Source organism: Idiotropiscis lumnitzeri, chromosome 4 (assembly GCF_059441095.1).
Source record: "Idiotropiscis lumnitzeri isolate Australia: NSW breed Sydney's pygmy pipehorse chromosome 4, RoL_Ilum_1.0, whole genome shotgun sequence".
Taxonomy (NCBI): Eukaryota; Metazoa; Chordata; class Actinopteri; order Syngnathiformes; family Syngnathidae; genus Idiotropiscis; species Idiotropiscis lumnitzeri.
In genome coordinates, this window is record NC_142394.1 from 31,239,455 (window position 1) to 31,255,831 (window position 16,377).

At 44.4% G+C, this 16,377-nt stretch overlaps 2 protein-coding genes across 2 annotated transcripts; one reads left to right on the plus strand and one right to left on the minus strand.

Annotated features, from left to right (window-relative positions):
* Positions 1–794: 794 nt before the first annotated feature.
* On the minus strand, positions 795–11,283 carry gba2 (glucosidase, beta (bile acid) 2). The gene is made up of 18 exons (XM_088294584.1): positions 11,177–11,283; positions 10,497–11,029; positions 7,444–7,535; positions 7,250–7,365; positions 6,936–7,154; positions 5,324–5,563; positions 5,146–5,248; positions 4,915–5,068; positions 4,554–4,679; positions 4,227–4,411; positions 4,042–4,146; positions 3,856–3,963; positions 3,311–3,462; positions 3,146–3,252; positions 2,757–2,899; positions 2,469–2,584; positions 1,759–1,950; positions 795–1,414 (listed from the first exon to the last, which is right to left on the minus strand). The coding sequence occupies exons 2-18, from the start codon at positions 10,688–10,690 to the stop codon at positions 1,196–1,198; spliced, it is 2,571 nt and encodes an 856-aa protein (XP_088150710.1). The 5' UTR covers positions 10,691–11,029; positions 11,177–11,283; the 3' UTR covers positions 795–1,195.
* Positions 11,284–11,514: 231 nt separating this feature from the next.
* rgp1 (GP1 homolog, RAB6A GEF complex partner 1) lies at positions 11,515–15,296 on the plus strand. The gene is made up of 9 exons (XM_088293886.1): positions 11,515–11,901; positions 12,026–12,141; positions 12,495–12,628; positions 12,713–12,796; positions 12,870–13,019; positions 13,223–13,369; positions 13,437–13,564; positions 13,712–13,889; positions 14,522–15,296. Exons 2-9 carry the CDS (start codon positions 12,026–12,028, stop codon positions 14,743–14,745), a joined length of 1,161 nt encoding a protein of 386 aa, XP_088150012.1. The 5' UTR covers positions 11,515–11,901; the 3' UTR covers positions 14,746–15,296.
* Positions 15,297–16,377: the final 1,081 nt, after the last annotated feature.

Sequence of the window (16,377 nt, forward strand, 5' to 3'; positions counted from 1 at the left end):
CGGCACGCAGAATCTACACAATGACAGGATGTGGAATAATAGAATTTTAAAAAGACTGCGTGTGTGGTTTGTTTGCGATGGATCGAAAAGTTGATGTTCGCTCCTGACAAGAGCAAATTTTTCATTCGTTAAATGAATCTAAGCAAGCGACGTATAATGACAAACAGGGCAAAGAACTGGTATGCCACTAGATAGCAGAAGGTTTCTTATTCTGTGCTACCTTTTTGTCTTCAATGTGACTAGAAGGAATTGGTTTGGGAAACGCCACCTCAGTTAGTGGCTTCTCTCTTGTTATGCAAAGAATCATCGAATATACTTCAAAATGCGCACAACGTTACAGTGGCTGAAACATTCTCTTTAATTCAGGACTTTTAAGTGCAGTCTTTAACTTTGACATGCATGTAATCATTTAGAGCCATTTCTTTTCAAATACTTTCACAGCTACATTCTTTTTACTAACGTGGAATCCATTAGAATTGATTTTTTTCTATATTTAGGTGCAGTGTTAATCATCACAGTGTGCATTATGTTACAGTGGCTTACAATATTAAAATCCGTGCCTTATTTCTGATGAAAATGGTTTTGCATTTTAATGTTACGCTTAGAAATACCTTTCTTTTTTTTCTGGTGGTACAACTTGTACGCTTTTTACTTGTACACGAAACTTCGGGCAAACTCTGCTCAATGTTCTAGAATTGAGCACGTGTCGCCCTCTGCTGCACGCCTGCTTGTATTACAACAACCAAAACTGACCAATTGCTTGTGGTTTTAAGGACAACAAAAAAGGTATATACTAGACTTCTATACAGTGATTTATTCATGATTGTCATGAGTGTTAGAAAACAGAACTTCAGCTACAATAATATGGTTAATGTGCAACAAGGCACCAAATTCTGTATAAAAAAGGAGAAAAATGTGTTTCTCATTTTATGTTACTTCGACCTGCAATCAAATAACTATAGATTATTTGAATGCACCATTCGCAAGCAACTGTTTTAAGACACTGATAAACAGTACTCAAATGGGGTGTGCAAATTGACAAGGTGTTGTCAGAAGTCACACGGGCTCCTAGTTGACGCAGCACGGCATTGTAAAGACAAAAGAAAAACAAAATTCAAGTAACGCTACGATCTGCAGCCTGCAAACAAACATAACGGATCCAAGTGTGGACTTCAAATAGGTACCACGACGCAGCTCATTGACTTGCACCTTCTCCGCTCCCCGCTTGTCGGTCGTCACGCGAACGGTTCAGGGCCAGCTGCATGGCCCAGATGCTGAGCGGCCTCATGTACGCCAGCGAGCGGTAGACGCCCTTCTCGCAGTAGGCTTCGGGCGTTTGGAAGGCCATGCCTAGCCTTTCCCAAACCGTGCGGTAGCAACCCTCTGCCGTGCGCAGACCTTCCGCCAACATACCCTGAGTGGGGAAAGAAAAACAATCAAATATCAGATATGGTCACTATTTTTGCCATTGCGCGTGTAATACAATATAACAACATTTGTGTAGCGCATTTCACAACAGCTGTTACAAAGCGCTTAACAGTGTATAACTTATGATGGTAGTGAAAAAAAAAAAAAAGCAGTCATTTAAAATACAAATTAATGATACTACTAACGCACATAAACTGTAGACATCAGAAAGTTGCGTGGAAAGCTAGAGAATAAAAATGTCTCTTCAAAGGAGTGGATTGGATTGGATTGTTGCATTAAATCACGACATGAACTGTCGACTGCTTTATTTACGGACGTTACGGCTTTTACCTCGTGGATCATGGTGGCGGCCAGTCCGTAAACCACGCCGATCCAAACCTCGTCCGACTGGACGCTGGAGCGGTCGGCCACGCCCTCGGGCCGCATGCCGTTCACAGCGCCCATCTGACCACCGCCGAAGCTCATCACGTTCAAGTCGAAAACCGATTGCAACGCGGCTCGGATCTTTTCCTTGGGAAAAACCTGGATGGGGAGAGGAAGTGGAATCACCAAATTGACACTTTTGATTTCCAACACAAACTCTATCAATATAATGTCGACATCAAAATGGCAAAACCTTTGGCAAATTGAAACGACATTTTAAAATTGTCTCATTGCTTAAATGGAATCATACATTTTGGTCTAAAATAGGTTTCATTCCAAGCTCAAAATGTTGGGTTTTTTTTCCCACTTATCTTATGCATCACCTTTTGGACAGGGGAGCAATTTCATTTTAAATTTCCAAAAGAGGCTTACTGCACTCCAATGGAGCAAATACATGACACGCATTTGATGCAGAAAGACTATGCATTATTATTATTAGCAATAAGACAGAAACAAAAGTAGTCCTGAGAAATACATTAAAAAAAACATTTTTGAGGTTAAATAATATAATTTGAAGGCGGGGGGGGGGGGGGACATTTCATATTGCTACCACAATGAAAACGTTAGCAAAAAAAAAAAAAACACCTTTCCGTAACATTTTGCAGTAAGTTAGTTACCTGGAAGTCGCCTTCTCCGAGCCCAGACGCTCTCAGGAACCATTGGCCAGCACACTGGTCGGACATGATACTGTTTGAGAGGTCTCTGCCACTGCTGTCATAGTTGTAGTATTTGCCTAAATGTGAAATTATTGAAGGACTGGTTAGAACAAGTTCAAAGTGCTTTAGCATCACAGTGGTTTTAAAAAAAACAGGCAATTTGAATTTTTCAATGCAAGCCAGGTGTCCATCAGGGATTGAGTCCTCGCGCCTGGGACTAGTCAGGGCTCACTAGATATTGGGTCTTACCGTTCCACAGTAGTTGGTCAAAAGCGACGCGGCCTCTGTCTAAGATGTCTTTGTAGTGTTGTTGCGCCTCCTCCTTATCGAGCAGTGCGGCCATTTTGCACATGACGTACAACGACGCCAGCCACAGCCCGCCACAGTACGCACTGCAACGCACAACAGGACGCAGGCGACCATCTTGACATGTGACGACGCTTAGGTTACATTTGAATGTTTCATCCGTCTATGCTGGAAACCCCCGATTTCCTGTTTTGACACGAGTCACGCTTTTCCTATCGGGATTTCCTTCCCTTCGTTCCTTCGCCCCTCCCCCAATAGATTTGACATGTCCCCGTTTGCTGGATGGAATTAAAAGCCGGCTAGTGTCGATTAGATAAGAAGTCTCCGCAGACCTTGGTCCAGTGACGGTCCAGCCATCATAAGTCTGATCAGCAAAGCCAGAGTTTTCGATCAGGCCGTCTCCGTCCAGGTCGAACTTCAGCTCCGACTCCATCACTGCCTAGCAGAGCGAGCACCCATCAATCCTCGGCAAAAAAAAAACAACCGCAAAGCTGTACCTGGCAGATGGGCCACATGTCCTGCAGATACTGCCTGTCCTGGGTGAGATGATAGTCCCTGTAGACCTGCAGGACAAACTTCAGGTTCAAGTCCTTCCAGTAGGCCGTGTCGTGAATGAGGTAGGCGTTCACCCTTTGCCACGGCTCATCGTCTACAAAACAAGGAACATTCATACGAGCCTTTTCCAACTTTCCAATGATGAAAACTCATTCAGAATGTGGTTTATTTGGATTCTCAAAATGGGATGTGGTGCACAGGCTCCCCCTAGTGGCACATACTGGTAAAGTGTCTTTTTGTTTTGTTTTGTTTTAAATCCAGTAGACTACATTTGTTAAGTTAGTTGTTCTTAACTTTTAAGTAATTAAATGCAATTTTGTGTAAATTGTGTGTTACACAAGTGATTATTTAGTTTTTTAAATTTGGGGTATTTTGCCACCGTGTTAAAGGTGACCTTCGACGCAAGTGTATTTTAATATGGGTCATTCATTATTTTTGAAAGGTGTCAAATATTTTCCCGTCATCCCACAGCCCTCCCTCGGCGTACCTGGATCTCCGATGTCGTGAGGCACCACATTTTTGGCCTTGACCGCAGCGCACTGGCCGCTCATCAGATGCAAGCGCTCGGTTAAATCCTGCTGAACCACGCTGCCGGCTGAGAGGAGATTGACGTTAGGGAATCCAGCTAGATCTCACAGTCACCGCCTCTCACCCAAAAAGAAAAATATCATACCAATATCATATTGCACACTTAAGGCAAGTTTGGGCCACAGCATGATAAGTGCAAAAGAAGCGTAGAAGTGCACGTCGTATGTGTTGTACATTCTGTACTCTTGACCTGAGAGACAAAAAGCGAGCGTGCCACATTACACATTTGGTGCAAAGCGAAGTGGCTCGAGTGACTTGCGTTCCGCTTACCTTCGAGGTAGGCGAAGCGGCCGTACTCTTTAATGACGGCCGGTTGAGCGGGCAGGCCGCCGTCTTTACTGCGCACTCCGCCGCTGACGTCGGCGTCCTCCTGCAGTTCCGTCCAAACCGTCCCGCCGTCGGCCACAAAGTACAACTCGTTGAACAAGGCTGACTTGTACCACGAGGGGAGAGAACTACAGGTAGAATATACGTTACGCGTTTATTGCCAAGCGCATCATCACTTTACACAACACTCAATTAGCAGAGGTGGGATACATGCAATAAGACTTCTTTAGCAGATGATTTTTATTTTTTTTTTTAATATACGAAAAGTACCTGTCCTGCAGTATGGTCGATTGCCACGCCTCAATTTTCTTCTCCCACAGTTTGTAGTGCGTCAGGGCGTAGTGACTGAGTGAGGGCGACGCGTCTCCTTTGCTCCCAAAGAAACGAGTGTACCGCCTGGAAGCAGAACCAGAACCAGAGGCCTTTCTGTGTTATCGGTTTCACTCCAAAACACGCAAAACAAGCCCATGTTCGGACTTGTTTCGTTTGCAGAAAACAAGCCAAACCCAATTTGAATTTGTTTGCTGGGTTCTTCATTTAACCCGGCAGTTAAGTTTTTTTTTTTACCCAATTTGGGTTATTTTTGACCCAAGGTTTTTTTTGAGCGTGGTCGTGCATTTCTCTTTGTTACCTGTGGTGCTGCCTCTCGCGAGACCCAAAGGTGATTTTGGGCATGTCCCACGCCAGACAGAACTCCAGGGTGTTTTGGCCCTGTGGCAACACGGAGCAGCCAACAGCCAGCGCCGCTGCCACCTTCTCTCCTTTGGGCGTCGGCGGGCTGGAACCTGCGAGGTCGAACGCAGAGGACGCATCTTTGGCCTGGTGATTCTTCTTCATCTCACTCGAGTTTAGTGATGCTGACCTGCGGGAGAGTCCAGGCGTCCATCAGCGATGAGGTCACTCCACAAGTTGCAGCAGGTCCCCTTTGGACTGAACGCAGTCTGATGGCTGACTTCCCGGTTGGCCTGAAAAGATTAAAAAAAAAAGACACTAACATGGAATTCCCGGGTGCAAAAATGCACTTGAGATAAATATCAAACCTGCTCTCGAGCTGCGATGCATAACGTGTAAGGGTTCACTGTGGTGGAATGATGCAGCAACACTCCAGACACGGCCTCACCCAGCTTCTCGAGATGAAACGGTTCATTCCAGTGACCCCCACCTTTGTCGTCCTTGTGCCCGGAGCCGTTGACCATCGTGAACATGATGGTGACATCCAGAGCAAAGTCATTCTTGTTCTCCACGTCCCAAATGAACACGGCCACCGGCAAACAGGAGTCCTGACAAAAAGGAGAAGCTACTTTCGGGAATTGGGGTGCAAAGATTTTGCGTTTTGCCACCAATCCTGATTTGGGGATCATCAAGGCTGTGTGTTTTTGATTTTTAAAGCGCTCTTGTCAAACTCGGAAGCAATCTCAAGCAATATGCTGCCGGTGGACAGGTCACGTGAACCAATCCGCTCCGAGAGGTTCAAAAAGCGTCTCGTCCACGCCATTCAAACTGACACGCTGCGTCCGCCGAAGGCCGGCTGCTGAAAAACTCTGGGTGCTAAGCTAACTAGCTTTGTACAAATAAATGTCTGCGCGGTGCGGATCCACTCCACGAATCCTCGCGTCCATGGCGGCAAATAAGATGAACTGCAAACACGCAGCGCAATCACTAAAAGCGAACAAACGAAGCATGCAGACAGAACACGAGAAGCTGGAGAAGCTAATGCTAATAGCTAAAGTGAAATGCAGAGCAGGAAGGAAAAATTAGTGCGTGAGCGTACAAAAGGCTTTTGACAGAAGTCTGGCGAGAACCGCTTTGGGGTCGATAGCAGCCAGCTACAACGACATCAACGGAAGATTGGCGTGAGGATTAATAAGTAGCTAAAGATAAAACAAGATAACCACGACATCATTCGTGCACGCTCAAAAAGTGCAAATGACGCCGGTTGTCAAGCCATGACAAAGAACTTGAGGTCAAAGGTAACATCAGCAATGTTTGCGTTTATTTGCAGAGTACTGAATTTGGAGATTTGAGCTTTGCCAAGTTTTTTTTTTTGGGGGGATCAGTTAAATTGATTTTCATTCCATCTGACATGTTTACATGAAAATGCAGTTTGGATGAAAATCAGAGAGAAGAGAATGACACAACTTTACTTTCTGACCTTTGGAACAAGAAATACTTTCCTTTCAAATTGATGTAAATAACTCATTCGGAATCTGAAGGGATTCAGTTCATAAAGCATATCGCTAAGTCATTGTTTGAAGCAGTTAAGTTGAATAAATATGAAAAAATAAAAATTACGTTTATGTACAAAGAACACACGCATTATTACAAAATGTAAAACATTTTTGTCTACACATTCATTTTCATATTTATTCTACATGACAGAAAGCAGCAAGTCTTGCTATGTTGCAGCATTTTAAAAACCTTGGAAAAGGATTGCCTCCCTCACACGGCCTCTCAAGTGTCCGTGCGTTCCTTTTTTTTTTTTTTTTTAAGGTTTGGACGGAACAATGTAATTCTCTGTCACGTGTGAAAATGTGACTATCGCACCGATGGCGAATTCAACGGAAATGACATTTTCTGTCGGAAAACTCGCAATGCAGTCTTTTCCCAAAATGCTTCAGCCGTACAAAAGCACGCAAGTCGGTCGCTGCTTACCTGGTAGTCGTGCGGCATGACGGGCGAAACCTGCCTGCATGTGAGTGTGACGTTTTGCCCCGGGAGGTTGTAGACGCTCCAGGCCCGAGGGTAGAGGGCGTGATAAAAGGCGTACTCGCCGCAGTAGCCCCAGTTCCAGCCTTGCAGCGTGGGAGGGCGATCCACAGAGAGCACTTGTTGGTAAACCGTTTGGCCCCCACGGCGCAAACAAACAGTAAACTGAGAACGAAAAACAAGCGCATTTGCGCATTACTCGCAGCGTCGGCAGTCAAGTTCACGATTATTCTCTCATGGTTTTCCAGAAAGCGGCGTACCTGATTAGCCGTGACAGTCTTGTAATGGTACATCCCAGGCGTCAACTGCCAGCGACAGAACTCACCTCGCCAGCCTCTGGTGACGGTGCCTCCTCCGATACCTCCGAGCGGCGCACCTGCCGAACGGGCCAGTGACTCCAGTTGAGTGGAAAATGCATGAAAAAGAAATGGGAATTTAAGCGGTACAAACTCACCGTAAATCTGCCGCAAAGGCTGTGCACGAAACATGTCGATGAAAGGCGCCTTCCTTTCCACCTGCGTCTTTTTGTACCACCATTTTAGATACCTGGATGCGCACATGGTTTACGTGACAAAAATGCGACAGCACAGCAACAACAACAACTGCAACACGACAGCGCTGATTTGGGTTGTGAAACCTACGAGGGCTGAACAATTCATTCAAATCGACATCGCAATGTAAAATGCAATTTGAAAAAAATAAACAATTGCTCATCTCATCCTATGCGGCAGTTTGGAAGACAGTGAACAATTCTTCGAATAAGAACAACTCCTGCCACACCAGTTGAAATTGGGTGTTCAACTCAACATAAATCCAAGAGAATTTTGTGCCAAAATGCCGCCACGAGCGTGATGCTAAGACAATAGAACACCCCACCGACGTTGATAATTGCCTTTCAACAACGAGTATTTGTGAGAGTATGTAAATAGTTTGTGTATTTTTAATCATGTTTTTATACACCATTTGTATCAATAATAATTGCACGCACACACACAGACACGCACATCATTGCTTCAGCACACATGCGCACAACTGGCACACCCACACGCTTAAGTTTCACTTTCCATAAGTTTAGTTTTCCTCTGAATAAAAGTCCACGGGGATGGTCGAAGAAGTCAGTGAGAGTGCGGGAGATTGAACTGGCAAGACGCCTACTTCACCTCCTGTCTTCTCCTCCCATCCGCAATGGAGAAAAGACAAAACCTTCCCTGGTTATTCCTCTGGTTCTCTGCATTTAATTCAGTCTAAGAAGGCGTCAGGACCTTTTTAAACCTGACAGTATTTGGACGCAAACGGTGGACAGGCCATATATCACAACACGCACAGGCATATATTCTTTATCCTCGACGAAAAATGGCTGACATGATTGCAGCTTGCTGACTCACTGTTGTGGCGTCCAACTTAAATGACGCCACGGCGGGCTAAGACAAGGGGGGTGGAAAACATTGATGACGCGCATCCAACTGGCTTGACTGTCCATCGCGGAAGCAAATGACAGGCACGCACTTGTCTGTCATTGTCGCTCTCTTTGGCTGCTCTGCTGTCTCTCTCTCTTTCTCCGCAACAAGAGTTGGCCGATGTTCCACGGTTGTTTTATGCTCCGGTTCAGGACACGTCGATGTTAGTTTACGCTGAATTGTACGGTCAGCAAAAGGTTTCTTCCCCTTGCTCACCCCACCACACGATCCAGAACCAAACAACAACTACCCACAGGTGAGTGCAACTACTAATAAGCGAAGACCACTACCCCCTGTGATATCACCATAAAGTGGAGTGTGTGCACAACACACGAGCATGCATTGCAACAAAAGAAAACCACCCAACACTGTACGGCCCCTACACTCACTATTAAATTAGTGCCGACTAACTGTCTGTAGAAATATTATACTGCCCCCGGTGGCCAAAGCAGGCACACCAGAAGGAACAGTACAATCAAATGAATTCAAGCATTCACAAATAGATTTTTTTTTCTTTTTTCAGAGAGGCCTTAACAGATGAATAGCGTGATTTGCGATATGAATGTTGTGAAATACAATTGTGGTCATGGAACAAATTCAACTTTGAACTCAAGGCACGACAGGACTAATTTACTGTAATGCGCTGACATGTGGGAAAGAACAGCCTCGTATTGAGGAGAGTAAAAGAGCCGGCAGCTACAAGGTTAAGGTCGACATGAGACAAGCCCAAGCGTGATTCTGATTTTTAATCAATTATGCTGCAAGTGACTGCCAGAGAAAACAATGACGGCCCACCCATGCGCAAAAAAGGATCAGTTGGACCTCATCATGCGAGGCCGTGGCGAGTAACGCCGATTGTTGGTCCGCAGGGTCGGTCGAGGACAGCGGCGACAATGAGGATCTAGGACGGCGAGCCTCAAACGTTGACCCCGATACATTATCTTAATCTTGCTCCTCACTGAAAACAAACCTCAACGTGAACGCAGATGAAAACTTTCAAGAATACATGCCTGTGAGTGTTGTCGTCGACACATGTTGCGAGGCTCACGACACACTAACGCTGATGATTTTGTTAGCCTGTCTATGGCTTCGGCATTGCTGGTCAGCTTTAAAATAAGCCATTCATTTGTTTCCTTAAATATGGTCAATGGGTTGTCACTCGTTTAAAAATGTCAATATCCTTCATCTGGGAGAGGCGCTAAACATCTTGAAGCCTGTTTTTTTTTTTTTAATTGTTCGCTATCTGCTAAACTGCTGATTGCTGAGAAGTGAGTTTAGGTCCCTTGCACTGCACCTCGAATTGTGCATGCAGTTTAAGCAAAAATAAAAAATGTACAAACACACCACTGTAATTGGGTTCACAAACATTCAGGCCAGAGCTGCCTAAATGCCAGGATAAGAGGCAATCGATTCAGTGCCCCGAACAGTCACGTTTTTTATTTTTTTTAATATCGACCCATTATTATTATTATTATTATTATTATTATTATTACCACCACCACATCATTGACATCTATTCAAGACAAGTGGCCAAATTAGCAGCATTGACATTGATCTCCCTTGGCCACAGTGTCCCCCTCTTCAAACAACCGGCCACTGGTGCAATGATTATTAACTGTTGCCGTGGCGACATAAGCCATCACGCCCTGTGGACAAGCAAGTGTTGTCCCCCAGAGAGCAAATTAAACATAACATGCAGTTAAGCCATCTTGGGAGCAGGTTCCTCTTGTTTATTTGGTGAGACGCGGGGAATTACATTCTGCATGACCACAGCCCAATCACAAAAGTGAAGAAGTAAGGGGGAGTCCGCAGATCACAGACAATTCTACCGGCTGCTGCTGATTTTTTTTTCTTTCCCTCATTTAATATTTTTTTTCAACGGCTTCCATATTTCAAAGCACATTTTCCATGACAACCCTTAGAAAAATAGTTACTTCAAAGTGATTACTTGCTTATTTAAAGAGTTGTCCATCCATGTGATAAATAATTAGTTATCGATGAATTGTTGCAGATCTCATGATATTTAAAAGATTAAAAAAATAAAAATCACCTGATCCCAAGTCCAATGTGCGCCACAATATTAGCCAAGGACACATCTTTTGCTTGAAAAGGTTTCCTCTTCTCCTTGAACTCATGGGCCAAACAGATTCGCCAGCCAGCTGTTGGTACCCCATGGCCCATCTCCGTGGGCAGGTACCTCCTCATGAGCTCCGCCGAGGATCGCTCACCCCAATCGTCAGTCATTTTGGCGGTAGGTTGTTGTTGTTGCTGATGTTGATGTTGATGATGTTGAAGTTAGCTAGAGCAGTAAGCAGCGTTTGGCTATAAAAGGAAGCTGTCACCACCCTTCGGCAAGGCGGAGTATTTATCATGGAATCGGCGTGATTCTTCTGACACGCCAACCGGTTTGCACTCGTTACGGTTACTGGGTCAGGGGCGAAAAGCTGATCACCGAGCCTTTAGGTTGGAGGCCCCAGCGCCATAGTAGAATGATTAAAATCCACAATTACTTGCCGAGCTTTCTTTGTGCAGCCTGGACGACAAATGTTCGTTCGCGGGATCGTCGACGCGGATCGGTGACTCCTAAAATGAAATTAAGAAAAAACGCTTCTGTCAGTCTGCATTGATTAAGACTCGAATAAATGCAGCTATTAATTAGCACGTAAGAGCAGCACCACAAATGCGTTTTTTAATTACGCGTACTTTATAAGAAATAAAAGACGCACGTACCTTTAAGAAGAACATAAAAGGATCAATGCAGAGAACAACTCGGTGAAACGGTCAGGAAGTCACAATCGTATCTGAAGCGAGCAAGAAGCCGAGACCACCAACAATCGACTAAACCATATTGGAGTCAAACTGGGGGGGGGCGGAAGAGCTTTTAGTCATACGAGTCATCATCTTCTATCGACGACTGGTATTATCACAAGCATAACTTATAAGTTTTTAAACCTATCTTATACCAAGCAACGTTGAATACGCTTTTAATGGCCCGAGGATAAAAATAAACAAATAAATAAAAATGTGACACCCCTACAGTTACCATAGCAACATGCCGCCTGGTAAGTGTGTGCCACGTGATCTTTTTGGATGGCCAACCAAAAGCTGGGCTCTCATTTTACCCGTGTTTTTGTTTTCTAAATTACTTAAAAGTGGGATAGAGTTACAAGTGCGGCGTATTAATTAATTTGCATTTTTTAGAAGTCATAAACTCTATCGTATTTTTTGTACTTTCATCTACCAATAGTTTGTTTGTCCATGATTAGCTTTTGGTCGTCCTCGCCGACACACTTTGTTTACCGACTGCTGCTAGCTTAGTGATGCTAGCTAGCGCCGCATGAAAACTGTTTCTAAGACCAAAGTACGATAATGTACTAAAATAACATTGCCTTCGCTTTGTAAGTCGGACAAAAAGTAACTTATATTGTCCGGACGGAGCCTCTACTGGGGACAAGGTGCGTGTTTAATTTAATTGGATGTTAACATTAGCTTCGTTTAGCTTAGCATTCTTCGCGCACAGGGTCGAGGTACTACTCTGTGGTTTCCTTTCATTCTACGTTGTCGTGTTCTCACATTCAGATGATCGAGGTGGTGGCTTCCATGGCTCGAGGTCCCGTGTTTCTGGCCGGTGAGCTCATGGAGTGTCTCATTACTTTCAGAAACCCCATGTCCCACTTTTCCACTTCTGCAAGCAGGTAAATGAAACCCCCCCCAGGCTTCAATGGCATGTTGGCTCACGAGCACGAGCTACTTTTACAGTCTACATTCTAATGTTGCTCGTGAGCTACTTTTACAATCTACATTATAATGTTCCTAAATCCCAACCGTCTATTCTCTTCCTTTTATAGTGTTTACCCGAGCTACATTCCTTCCTTCCATTATGTGTGTTGCTATGTCAGTTTAATCTTTCCAGAATCAGTTGTGCTAGCGCACAAACTGTATTAGCAATGTGTTTATTTTACACAATCAGACGTGACTGAAGAACCACATACCAAATGCACGGTGTGCCTCAAATTTTAAATTTTGGTTTTGTTGCACTGTGTCCCAGTGAGATGTTGGCGTGGGCCAGCGCTCAAATCCATTGCCAGTTTCACGCCAGCGAGAACAGAGTGAGTCTACCAAGCCGGGGCAACAAGCAGGACGTCCAGGCTGACAGCGACACAGTCCTCATTCCAAGCAGAGGTCAGTGAGTGATGATTTAAATGGCGTTGTATGGTTTCCTGTATCATGCAAAAATCTAATTTCACATCTTACCGTCTTCACCAGGAGAGCGAGGCCAATGTGTTCTGGACACTCCACCCAAAATCCTATTCTGTGACCTGTGTCTGGATCCAGGAGAAAGCAAAACCTGTGTGTCAACGTGTGATTAAAAATGACAACACTGTAACAATATTTTATGATGTGCTTTTGTTTGGCATCGCAGATTCGTACAGTGAGGTCGTACCCGTCGACGGTCCTCCCAGTTTCCGCGGACAGGCGGTGAAGTATGTCTACAAACTGACCATCGGGTGTCAGAGGGTCAACTCTCCCATCAAACTTCTTCGAGTTCCCTTTCGAGTTTTAGTTCTGCAAGGTGTGGCCTCGTTTTTCTTCTCTCCAGCTAACGTTTAACTTTTGTGTCTTTATATAATGAATGTAAACTTTTGTCTTCAACTGTGTAAACTCTGCTAATACTACAGCTTACTAGGATAGCTTCTCTTCCTCCTCTTGCCCTTACTTGCCGTATTCAAACTTTATCCCTTCTGTAACTTCTATTTTCCCTGTTATGATTTTCAGGCATGCCTGAACTCTCATTCACTCAAGATGAGGAAGTGTCCCCCTCCAACCCGTTCCTGGAGGAAGACGAAGCGAGCCGGAGAGATGCGCGACCTTTGGAGCGAGCCCTCGACATGCTCATGGTCTCCACGTCCAGACGCTGCCCTCGTGAGTTATCCTGGTTGTTGTTCGAATAAAGAAGTACGTACCCATGTGGAAATGTGACCTACTTCAGACATGTTCAACATCACCAACATGCGAGGGAAAGTGGCAAAGTTCTGCATCTTCAAGACCATGTACAGACTCGGAGAGGACATCATTGGCACTTTTAATTTCTCTGAGGGAGACATTCCCTGTTTACAGGTACTTTGCAAATATATAGTAAAATGGGACCCTAATAATTAAACAACCGTAAAAATTTGGGAAATGAACAACTTTACAAATTCAGCAGGGGATCAAATTATTGTTTGTCTCCTGACACAAAACGAGCTGTATCCCCCCCCCACACAGTATTCAGTGAGCTTGCAGAGCGAAGAGGAGATTCAGCAGGAGTACCAGCAGCGCCCCGGCCAGCCTCTCAGCGTGACGGGACACGGACGGCATCTGGAATCGTGCCTGCACACGGCGTCGAGCCACTTCTCCCTCCCCGTTCCGCTTAACGTCACGCCGGGCTTCAGCACGGACGTCGGTGAGTCGACATGTGAAGCAAAACTCACAAGCGTGTTTTATTTGTTCTTGGCAATCAAAAATCAAAGTTGGAAACGATGACTGATTGTTTTATTTGTAGTTGAACATAAAACAGCTAAATATTTTTAAATTCAACATTCTATATTTTCTTGACACCACAATGCTAAACGAAACATTTTTTAAATAGTTTTTTGTCCAATTGAAACTCCTTAACTCACTCCCACCTTGTCACCAAGATGCCACAAAATGGAGGCAAAGTCCCATCTTTGTCCAAACAAAACTCCTCAATTTGCTTCCACTTTGGTCCACAATGGTGGCCAAGCCCCACTTTCTTTCTAAATGAAACTCCTCAACTTACTTCAACATATTTCCCAGACACCTTTAGGCCATCTGCTGCCAAGGAACTGTGTTAAATCAGTTGAGGAATTTCAGTTAGACAAAAGTCGTCCTTTACCGCCATCTTGTGGCATTTATAGGCAATTATAAAAAAAAAAAAAAAAAATTCAGGGACTTCAATTACTCCTGGATTGTCACTATAATCGGGCGTGAGTCTTTAGTTTTTTTATTCTCAATTGCTAATTGAACAAAGCGTATTGCTATTGTATTCCCACTGAACAAAACCTAACATTCCAGTGATCCTGCGGTGGCGGCTGCACTTTGAATTCGTTACCGCTCGGGAGCCCGCCGAGCCCCCCGTCGTCCATCAGAATGAGTCGAAGGCGACGGTGTGGGCCGGCGCCGAGCACGTCGAAGTGGACACCTTCAGTTGGGACCTGCCCATCAAGATCCTGCCCACCAACCCGGCCTTGGCATCCTACGAGTCCCAGTTCACGGGAACCAACAGCATAAACATTTGACCATCAACCAAGATGGTCAAAACGTCAAAGCCCCTCAACGTTTCCACACCTGCCGTTTGCTGTCAGATGAACCATTTTTACACCTCAAATTGTACGTCCACTTTATGTTTATAAATATGTGATTGAAATTGGCCATGGCTTCAATCAACGCCCTGAATTTTGAAACACCATACATTTTGTCGTGTAGCTCGTTAACATTACACGCCGCACTGGTGGCCATGGCAGTGACTGGGGGGGTGGAACTAAAAAAAGAGGGGGAATGGACAGTCGTGAGAAGCTTTTGGCAAGGCAAGACACCCTTATTTATGTAATGCAGTTCATACACAAGATAATTCAATGTGCTTCACATAATTGGGGGGGGGCGCATTTACATGCATATTAAAATTAAAGTGGACATTACTAAAATTACTAAGAGAATGTAGAGTGAAAAAAACGATTTTTACAAATGCTCTAAGACCTTAATCATGAGTATGATGAAAAATAACACATTGTTTTTAACCTGGAATTAAAAGCACTTTGGGCTGACTTCACTACACAAAAAAGTGGGGGGTATATTTTTTCGTGTCGCTTACACTTTAATGATGACTCAAGTCAAACCACGCGAGTCGAGTCCCCCACCTCTGGTAATATCTACTGAGTCCAAATAGGCTCGGGACTTTTTTCAACCTTCGAGGATGCTGACACGGTGTATGAAATCTGTCGACAAGAGCGAGGTAAGGTCAAAGGTCTTTGCGCTGACAGTGATAGCTATTCGGATGGCAGACCTTTAAAAGAATGAATTGAGGTCATTTTTTAATTAAAAAAAATGTGGCCTACCCAGGAATTGGGGCGAGGCTGTTTTGGCACACAATCTTCTCGCTGAACTTGAATCTATAATCAAATGAAAAACAACACACAACAGGAGTCAAGTCACCACAATGTCATATCGTGATTGTTTGCTTTATTCTCCCAACCTTTCTTTCCTTTCATAGATCCTTGTTTCCTCTTTTCCTTACTTTTATACCATTTTTAACCCTTGCGCCCACATTCCCTTCCTACCTTCCATCCTTGCTGCCATTCATCATTCCTTGATTTCATCGCATCCTTGTTACTTTCCTCACCTTCTTCAATCTTCCTGTTCCTCTTTCCTTCCTTCATGCCATCCTACCTTCCCTTATACCGTCACTGTTTCCTTCCTTCATCCATCTTCTCCTTAGTTTCATTCATCGTTTCTGTAAATTCGTTCTTTCTTTCTTCCTTCCCTCCATCCTTCCTTTAATTCTCTTTCTTCCCCTACCGTTTTCTAGTGAACTCCAAATATGATGTGGTTAAGGATGACAGTTGTTGCTGCACTGCAGCTGTTGCATGAGCGATAACTGAATGCACATTCAATCAAGAGCTGCAGTCGTTTGCAACTCCCAACCAATGCGCGTACACATACTCCACGACATGAGCCAAATGTCCCTTTGCTCCTTGATTATCATTTTTGTGTACGTCACAACTACTTCAATGATTTAATGTAAAAATGTTACATTTTGCCTACTTTTGGTCCTCTTTGTATACAGACGGCATAAAAACCAAGTCCGAAACTGGCCCTTTAAATTCAAGTTTAGCGTAAACTTCAAACCCCGCCTGCTCTTTCCCAAGTTCCCA